The sequence below is a fragment of the Chrysemys picta genome, chromosome 2 (genome assembly GCF_011386835.1).
Source record: "Chrysemys picta bellii isolate R12L10 chromosome 2, ASM1138683v2, whole genome shotgun sequence".
In the NCBI taxonomy this organism is placed as follows: domain Eukaryota; kingdom Metazoa; phylum Chordata; order Testudines; family Emydidae; genus Chrysemys; species Chrysemys picta.
This window is the reverse complement of record NC_088792.1, coordinates 46341014-46351524: the sequence shown is the minus strand read 5'-3', so window position 1 is coordinate 46351524 and position 10511 is coordinate 46341014. Positions and strand designations below refer to the sequence as shown.

The 10511-nt window shown below is 43.5% G+C and overlaps 1 protein-coding gene across 1 annotated transcript; it reads right to left on the bottom strand.

Moving 5' to 3' along the window:
• Positions 1-1193: 1193 nt before the first annotated feature.
• On the bottom strand, positions 1194-10126 carry FZD1 (frizzled class receptor 1). The gene has a single exon (XM_005282449.4). It carries the CDS (start codon positions 6438-6440, stop codon positions 4560-4562), a length of 1881 nt encoding a protein of 626 aa, XP_005282506.2. The 5' UTR covers positions 6441-10126; the 3' UTR covers positions 1194-4559.
• Positions 10127-10511: the final 385 nt, after the last annotated feature.

Genomic DNA, 10511 nt, shown 5'->3' with positions numbered 1-10511 from the left:
ATGGTACAAATAATAAATAGTACAAATCTAACTGGATCTTTAAAAACAGGATATTCATAGTTGAGGCTGAATTATGTTGTTACATGTCCCTGTTTAGGTACTGCAGAGATCTTAGCACGCTAGGTGATGTTAGCCACCAAGAATACTGCAATTATATGTCTGGGCACTAGAGGGTGAACGGAGGATGAAATAACAGCCTTACCTCAGTTTCCAAGTCAAAAGGCCACACTATAAACAAAGTTTGGGAGGATTCTCTTCACCATTTACATGGAAAGAATCTGTAATTGCACTTGTACATGATAGCAGATATTGAGCTAGAAATATACAGAAGTTCACTCCCCATGTTAAGTTAGAATTTAGGTCTATTAGAATGCAGCATTTCAGTTTTTTAAAATTAGCCTTTTAAAATAGTCTCATAAATTGGCAGTTTTGTGGATAATTTATGTGAACAAGTTAAAAGCCCTGAAAAAATAGGATTTGTTACGGAAACTACAATGCAAGTGTGCTACTTTACAAATAGTGCTACTGTTATAGAAGGATGAATTCTAGTTTAGCATCCCCAGTTCTCCAGGCTATCATGATATTGCCCTCTATAGAGAATAGCTAGAGAAACATGTTTATTTATATATGCCTGCTCATTTTAGATCAGTGGCATTCTAAATGAAAGAGCATAGCGTTTCATTAAAGAATGCCTTTTACGAATATTCTTTAGTCTCTCAGTCAAACTTTGCCGTATCAAGGCTTTTGTTATATTATCTTCTTTATAAGACACAAAGTAGAATTTTGCAACATTGTTTCTTTTTATACTACAATACAGTCTGCTCATAAATATGGTATACCAATTATACATAGCATTGTCAGAAATCCTATGTCTAGCTAAATTCACTTGAGCTATGAAACACTGGATATGTTTGGAGTTTTTTTACTATGGTGAAGCATAAACTATTTTAATATGTCCAAAAGAAGGCACCTTCGTATTTGTTTAGTCTACTTAGACTTGACTTTTTGTAAAAGTCCTAAAAACCACGATAGGTGCATTTGAAATATGTAGACAAATAAAAGTATGCCAAAGAAAAATGCAAGAAGAAAGTTGTGCACTATGATAACACCCACTAATGACTATGTAATCTATTGAAAATTATTGAATTTTGCAAATTAGCATGCAAATGAATAAACAACAAAAACAAGAATGATGCATGAATAAGATGGAGCTTGCTCCAACAATTTAATTTTATGATATACTGTAATCTATTCTGCAAAAATAATGAAGACTGAGCAATGTGAAACACCTATATTTAAATCTTGGAAGTACAAATTATAATGTGTGCAGACCACAAATGTGTAGACTAGCAAAATGTTACTTTGTATAGAAACTACATTTCCATTATTAAATACAAAAATTGTTATAACCCTAACATATTTTCTGCAATGCATAAATGAATAAACAAATATTCAGTTTCAAGGTAACTGATCAAAATGTCTCTAATGTTGTAATTATTCACCTGACCATAAAGGACCTGCAGGTCAAATGAAGTTGAATGGTTTGTGCTTTAGACCATTAGAGCTGAATGCTGAGTAGTACAATTTTAACTGCTAGAACAGAGAATTTTTTTAAAAAGACAATACTTAAGAAAATGGATAGTACATTTATGATCAAATTAAAAGCCCTATGGTTAAATTCTGCTCTCATGTCTATAAGGGCAGATTTTTGCTTCTAATCTTTAAGTCTTGCTTCCTTCATACTGCATGTTAATTTTTGCCTGATTTTTTTTATCAACAATTTATATCCCCTACAATTCTGTATAATGAAACACAGTGCTACCTTATAACAGTGGAAAGCATCAGAAACAAAAATCTCCATTATCCAAGTATGCCTACCAAAACCAAACCTCTAAAAAGGCACTTTGGACGATAACAAAAATGTTTTGGAAAAAAGCTTAGAATGTATGTAATTCTTCAAAAACCCTAATGGAAATATTTTCATGTACATATTTTACAGCTCTGGTTTAACTGAACAGTCAAGATTCCAAGAAAACAAAAAGGGCTGCATACTAAAATATTCCAAGGAAGACAATTGTTTATATTTTAGAAACAGCTTGAATGTGATTCTGGCAGTGAGAAACTGGCAAATTTTTAAATAGCAAATATAGAAGGGTTTTTCCAACTTAATCTCTCCTTTGCAAAAAAAAAAAAAAAAAAAAAAAAAAAAAATCTGCAAGCTTCTTTCTTCTCCTGCCATATAGCAGATCTCTTCTTGGATTTCACACCATCAACCATATCCTATCAAGGATCTTGAACAGTATACATTAGTTCCTTTGAAGGATTAATCTGGACTGGCCTAAAAACAAGCTATATAATGCATTCCTACACTGAATTCTAGCTTGTGAACGCAGTTAAAAAACAAACAAAAAACCACCCACACCTTGTAATATATGAAAATAATGAATACGTATATATTGAATTACTGCGAGGCATATGTAAAAGGACAAACTCATTTTGTACAAAACCTCAATTTATTTAAGAGAAATTAAAAATATGGTATTTAATATATATAAATTTCTATTCCTCTATAAATATAGATGATCTTGTGATAATGAAAGAAATAAATGAATACCAAATTCAAATACCATTGCATTTCAGGGTATGGTAGCCAGAGATAACATTTATGAACCTAAATACAGACGCTTGTTATATAAAAACTTTAAAAAAATACAATCAGGAGAGAGAAGCATTCTGCTGTTTTTCATACAGAGGACTAAATATTAAAATGCATCGGTGAAGAGTTACATTTGATGTGTCTTGTTTAACCCTCTTTAAAAAACACAGGAGCATACATTTTTTAAAGATAGACATATTGCACCCATGCTTCACAGTATGCAATGTAATTATGGTACTAGAAAGGACATCAGAGTTTCCTTAAGGTCTCATATCCCATCAGATTAAGTATTTTGTTTCTTGGTTGTTGTTGTTTTTAATAGTGGAATAAATCATCCCTCCCTCACAATGTGTACATAATGGAGCATTTTAATACAGGAGCATTTTAATATTTTAAATATTTCCAAACTGAAAAGTCAATTTATAGATTTAATAAAAAAGCTGAATACTGTGTGACATTCCAATTAATCTCTTTTTACTGAGCTCATATTTTCTGACCCTGTTTATATTGAGCAGTCTATTAATCTAAGTAAATATCAAGTACCTCAACACAACCTTCCAGGTAGTTCTCCCTCAACAGTTTCATTGACAGAAGAAACAATGTTATACCACACACAAGCTGACCCATCAAGGAAGCAGATAGCCAAGAAACTGAGCACACAACAATTAACATAACTATCCTCAGTCTTCCTTCCATCCATACACTGTGAAACTTTTGGGACAGCAACAGCCAATAACCCCATTTCTGATGAAAGATTAGCCAGATCAATCCCCTCTTGGGTTTGCATTAAAAAAAGAATTAAGTTTATTATACAGGTTAAAAATAAAGGTTGCTATCTATGCCCTCTTATCTCTCTTAAGCCATCAGACATACTACAGGTGCAGCTGGTATTAGACCTCCACTCCTGACCACTGACAAAACAAACACATGGTACAATTAAATTAATTTAAAAAAGCAGAAGGCAGCCAGTCCCCCCACCTAATGCTAAGTGTTGACAGAAAGGTTTAGTCTGCTGCTCTGCCCCTGATCAGGCACCTCTGAGCGGGGCTAAGGAGATTGTTCCCTCAAAGGTTAGGTAGCTGGGATAAGATCTCCCTGGGTATATATGGCAAGGACTAGACATGTCTGGTATTGGGCAGCAGGGGTCAGACCATCTTCCCCTCCCCCATCCATGGCAGAGGTCACAGAAGTGAGGTAAAGCTGCTTGCTCCTCCATCCCCTCAGGATGCAGGTAGCAAGACTCCCCCCGTTATGCATCAGGTATACGGGGCAGGGATCAAGTCAGGTGTTTGTGCCCCTCCCTATTCCCACCCATCTTTTAGGCTTGCTGGGATCAGGACCTGTGTCAGGAGGAACCTTAGGGCATTACAGCAGCCTCAATCCAGGCCATGCTGTTCATGCAACTGAACTCCAAGCAAAACCATTACAAAACCTGTGCTGGGATGAAAGGAGTGGTTTGTTTTGGTTGCTTTTATTTTTCCATCCTGTACTAAAATGAAAAATAAAATCCAATGCCAGTTAAAAACAGTGGGGGAAATCTGCAAATGAGTTAAAATGTCCTAAAAATAAAAAAGGTGAGAGATCTTTGTAATTTACAAATACAAATATACTTACAAAATCTTACAGAGGCTATTTACAACCCTCTCCCCCAACCACACAAAGTTCACTCCCCACAGGAGGCAAAGACTGTCCCATCTCAGGAGTTTCCCCACCTGCCTAATTTCTCTCACTTCCCTGCAGGCTGGGGAAATGGCTAGAAGTCTGGAAAGTTTTCCAAGAGTGGATTTGCGGCAGCCTCTCCCCCCATTCCTGATTGGGATTGTGGGCATACAGTGGAGTTTGGTCCCTCACCCGCCTCTCTGGTTGGGATGGTGGGTGTCCCTCGGCCTGGCTGGGTTGGGTTTCACACTGTGGTTTCCCCTTGCTTGCTGTTGGTAAGCCTGGTATAGAACTTCCTCCAGGAATTGAGTGTTTTCCCCGACCAGATCCAGAAGCCTGAGGTGATGCCCACGATTAAGGTCATGAGATATTTGATCATGAAGACAGTGAAGTCAGGGCTCATGGGTGGATGGTGGTGGCTGCTGTGGTTATTGGGACAGGGGATGGCATAGCTCTTACAGCTCTGGGCAACCCAGCTCCTTTCCCACTGTTCCCTAAAGGCTTGCTCATAAAAATAGCAGGCGATGACTATGGTGGCAGGCACCGTGTAGAGGACACTGAAGACCCCTATCCTCACCATCAGCTTCTCCAGCTTCTCTGTCTTGGTGCCATCGTGCTTCATGATGGTCCTGATCCTGAAGAGGGAGACGAAGCCGGCCAACAGGAAGGAGGTGCCGATGAACAGGTACACGAACAAGGGGGCCAGCACGAAGCCCCGCAGGGCGTCCACGTTGTTGATGCCCACGAAGCAGACGCCACTGAGCACGTCGCCATCTACCTGCCCCAGGGCCAGGATGGTGATGGTCTTGATGGCGGGCACGGCCCAGGCGGCCAGGTGGAAGTACTGCGAGTTAGCCTCGATGGCCTCGTGGCCCCACTTCATGCCGGCGGCCAGGAACCACGTGAGGGAGAGGATGACCCACCAGATGGAGCTGGCCATGCCGAAGAAGTAGAGCATCATGAAGAGGATGGTGCAGCCCTCCCGCTTGGTGCCCTGCGCCACCGTGCGGGCGCCGTCCTCGGCGAAGCGCTCATTGCAGACCACCCGCTCCTCCAGCAGGAAGCCGGCGACGTAGGCCACGGCCACGGCGGTGTAGCAGCCCGACAGGAAGATGATGGGCCGCTCCGGGTAGCTGAAGCGCTTCATGTCCACCAGGTAGGTGAGCACGGTGAAGAGGGTGGAGGCGCAGCACAGCACCGACCAGATGCCGATCCAGGTGCGGGAGAAGCGCAGCTCCTCGGGCCCGAAGTACATGAGCCCGTAGAGGCGACCGGGCTCGCAGGGGGCGCCGCAGTCCTTCTCCCCGAGGAAGCGGTAGTTCAGGTAGGAGGGCACCTTGAGCGCCCGCGGGCAGGCGAAGCGGCCGCCCCGCTCGCCGCCCGCCGGCCCCGCGCCGCGCTGCTGGGGGTTGCTGGTCCAGAGCTCGGGCAGCAGCGAGGGCGTGGGGGTGCCGCGCTCGGAGGTGTTCTGCCCCACGCACAGCTCGCCGGCGCCGTGCACGGGGAACTTCTCGCAGCGCAGCGTGTCGGGCCACTGGAAGCCGAACTTGTTCATGAGCGCCTCGCAGCCCAGGCGCGCCCGCTCGCACAGGGAGCGGCAGGGCGGCAGCGCCTGCTCCAGCACCGTGCACACGGGCGCGTACATGGAGCACAGGAAGAACTTGAGCTCGGCCGAGCACTGCACCTTGACGAGCGGGTAGAACTGGTGCACCTCCAGCCCGGCGTCCTCCTGGTTGGTGTGGCCCAGCAGGTTGGGCATGATGGTCTGGTTGTAGGCGATGTCCGTGCACAGCGGGATGGAGATGGGCTGGCAGTAGCCGTGGTCCGGGATGGAGATGCCCCGCTCGCCGTTGTACTGCTGGGGCTGGCCCCGGGCAGGCAGCACCGGAGCCTCCGCCCACAGCAGCAGCAGGAGCCGGAGACACCAGCTGGGGCGGCTGCTGCTGCTCCTCTTCCTGCCGCCCGCCGCCGTCTCCCCGCCGCGAACTTCCCGGCCGTGCCCGGACGCCCCCGGGGGTGCCCGCTGCTCAGCCATACTTCGCCGGCCCCTGCCTCGGCGCCGCTGCCGCCCCAGCCGGGCTCCCGCCGCCGCCTCTGCTGCGCCCGCATCAAACTTGAGACTCATGAAGGGGGGCAGGGCGGCGGGAGGGGGACACCCCGAAACTGCCCCGCTCCCGGCCCTGCCAGCGCTCCTCACTGCCCCGCAGAGCCGAGTGGCGAGAGGCAGCGCGCGGCTCCCCGCTGCAGCTCCAGCCTCCGCCGCCGCCGCCGCCTGACCATTTGTGTCAATCCCTCAAGTGCGCTCCCCCTCGCCTCTCTCCCTCGGACCGGTTTCCAGGCGCCCCGCAGTCTGCCGTTCGCCAGAAGGGAGGAGCCTTGAAACCGACGCCTGAGTTGCCTGCGGAAGGGACCGTCTCTCAACATCTCACTCAGCTTCCAGGCGCAGAAGGAGGTTAGGTCGCCCAAGCGCCGCTTTTCAGCCTGTCCAAGGCACAAAGGGAGCAGAGGCGGGGGGGGCGGGGGGGGTCGCTGTGAAGGAGGCCGGGCTTGATGGGTTTTGCTTTAAAAGAAAAAAGAGGAAGGCTTGGGAGGAGAATAGCCCCATATGCTGTGAGAGGATAATGAATAGAATAGGGCAGACAATTGCTTTTCATTTTTATGGTTAAAAATTCTGCAGTTCACACTAATGAAAGAGGGTGAGTCAAGGCTAGGATCAGAACAGATGTTTCTAAGTTTAAGTTTAGTGTTTGCAATTTAGGAAACACGTTTGTTCCATAGTTTACAATAAAAACTTAAAGATTGTAAGCTGATGCAAGAGATTCTTTGGAGTCTGATAAATATACTAGTGCTAAGTTGATATTGTCTTAACACACTTTGCAAACTTTAAATTGACACACTATGCCAGTGAAGTACATAAGTAAAACTCTAAATGTCTATTTGTAAACCAAACAAGCAAATAACCTCTTCCTAGCACACACACACCAAACAACCCCCCAAACCCTAAACCAGCCATTTTGTGAGGGACCCTCAAAAATATAAAGGCTCAACTTCATCTCTGGTGTGAGTTCATAGATATCAGAGATTAATTTGACCACTGTCTTCAGAAAGTAAAGAGGAAAACATCAACCTACAACACAGAAACTTTGAATTATGCTTTAAAACTATGCATTTGCTGTCTTAACAGATCTGTCAAAGAGGAAGGCTGGACCTACCAGGTTTTGTTATAATGGGCATTTGTGTTCTCCCTCCGCTCTGCTTGCCTGTTCTCTCCTTGTGAAGATTTGTGCAAATTGTGATACCCTGCTTCTTCAAAGGAATGGAAAAACAGACAAAAAACCAACACCAAAAAAGCAGGATGGAAAGACAGTTTGTGCAAGCAGAGCTAAGACTGGTTCCCTCCTGAAAAGTTAGGATTTTAGGAATGTTGCAGACATTTTTTAGAAAGAATTGATAATTCCCCATAATCAATACAGTACAAAACACTGAATTGCTTAATATATGTTACATTTTGGGTCCATCAGTCTTGACAGTGTCCCTTTAAGGAAAGGCAGCTCTGTTACTTTCAGCTCCATTCAAAACGCAGCAGGGATTTTGGGGAGTGGGAATCAATATTTGCCTCAGGGCACAATCATAGGGGTGGGGGAGAAAGGGATTGGGGGGATGACAATATAATTGTCAGGCTTCCAAAAGGCAATTGCAAACAATGGAGAGTAAAGTAAATTAAAAACCATGACTAGTAACTGAGCATCTTTGTAAGACTTGTATCGCCTTAATTTGTTTAGTGTAACAGGTTTTTTTTGGCACAAAAATGAGGAACAAACCTTTGAAATTAGGGTCCCTGATAGTTACATTCAGTATATACTAATGGTGTTCTGAAAGTTGCAAAATAAAAATAAGTATCAAAGGGTATTTATCATGTCAATGTTGAGTTACTTGTACATTCTAGGATAAATAAACGATAATAACCTAAAATATAAAAGTAATAATTACAACAGTTTTTTCTTGCCTAGTAGATGGTTATTTTAGGTCAGTGTAAGATTAAAGCCACCTTACTTACAAATACCTTGGGGTAGGTTTTTTTAAAATATACACTACTTCTGTAGATTGTGTGTTTTGTTGAGTGAATGTATAATTACCAAGGATAGCCATTTCCTCCTATATGTCTAAGTTACATGTGCTCAGAGCCAGAGGAAGTCAAGTTGGCTATTTCAAAATGCATACTCAATTTGTTAAAAGAAAAAATGGTAAAAGCTAGATGGGAAATGTACTTTACTCACTGGAATTCAATAATAGTAATAATAAACTAGACTCCGATAATCTCAAAATGTTTTACAAACATAGAGTATCTGGATCCTAAGAACACCTCTGCACTGTGGAAATTCAAATTCCCATGTTTGACTGACTGTCCCAAAGTCAGACAAGATATAAGATGCATTTCTTACCATCACTACTGTGTGCCCAAAGTCACACAGTGAATCAGTGGCGGAGTCAGGAACAGAAGCCAGGTCGCCCTGACTCCCAGTCCAGTGCTCTGACATGTTGGACTGCCATTTTTCTTTCCCTAAACTTTTGAGGCCTTGCAGTATATCATGCCATCTTCAATTTGTACACCGAGGCACTGTATATCACACTTTTATTACACGGTGTCAGAAGAAAAAGAATCTTTGGCAAAAATGGAGCAAATGAAGCCATCCTTTGGTGTGGAAGAAAATGTGGTAGACAACTGGAGGAAGTGATTGTATTGCTTTCAAAATTTTCTAGAAGCAAGTGACATTACATAGAAATAGGAAAGGATGAAACCCACCACTCTGCTGCATGTGGCAGGCCTATGGGCATTGGAGGGCTATAATACATTCCTGTGGCACATGAAAGGGATTTGGAAACTACTATGGGGGGGGGGGAAAGGTCTCAAAGCCCGGGCTCTAGCCTGAGTGTTTTTAGCCCTGCAGCCCAAGCCTGAGTCAGCTGACCCACGCCCTGAGACTTGGCACCATGGGTTTTATTGGAGTGTAGACATACCTTCACTGTCTATCTTGTAGTAACAATACACCCTGAGATGTTCTATTTTGGACCAGAATAAACATGTCCATTGAAGATATGAAATCTACATCAAATAGCAACATATGGACTATAAACCTCAGTTGGCTCACCATGGGATTCTAAGTGAGCTAATTGATTAACTGATTCTGGGCCACAATCTAACTGATTGTGGGCCACAGTTCACGAGTGCCTTATTTTGGTAATTCTCCTTGATATATTCATTTTAGCACATCATGTCAAGCCCTTACTATTTATAGTCACATGTGTTAGAATAAGATAGGTACAAATAGAAAAAATGTGAAAAAATAAAATGTAACTGATTTTATGATTCCACAGCTATCATTGTAGGATCATCAGAACACACCTCAGTGTTTTATTAGGCTACCATTTCAGAGACTTAGAGGTAGAAAAACAAAACCCTTAATCTACATATAACAAACTTCTTGAGCCCAAGACAGTTAACCCTGAGGTAGGTACCAAAAGATTTATGTGCCTGAAAACTGGAAAAGAAAATATACTCTTACAAGAATCTCAGACAGATATGTCCATTGCAAAAGAGAGATTTCAAACAGAAAGTGTCTAGCCACCTGCCAAGGTAATAGCCACCTGCACCAAGGACATATGTCATGACAACGTCTGAGGGTCATTTCTATAGGAGGGAAAAAAGACATCTAAAAAAAACCTAAGTTGGACCCTGTTTCTTGGGAGATCCAGAACGCTACTGTCAGTGCTCCTGTACTGACAGAAATAGCACAAGTCCACACAGTCACTGGCAATGAAAAACACCAGGAATAGGGAACATGAGGCCCATGTGATTGCCCGCCCAGCAGCCAAACAGGCCACTGCATAAAGAGTTGTTCTGAGAACATGAAGCCATGTGACCAGAAAACCATTTAGGTTCAGAGGCAGTAGTTATCAAAGATACAGAACAATCCTCTTTTCTGTCAGGGGGTTCGGGTTATCTAGCCCTGAAATCTATCCCCAGATATCTCTATTTATATATTTTGTTATTAGTTTGTGGTTGTCAGTTTTGGTGGAAATTATGTTTTATCTACACTTAATTTGGGGCGAAAAACCTACCATGTGATCGCTTTTGTAATCTTGCGCCATATCATGTAACTTGGACCAGGAATAAATATCAGTCTCTTAGGAGCTC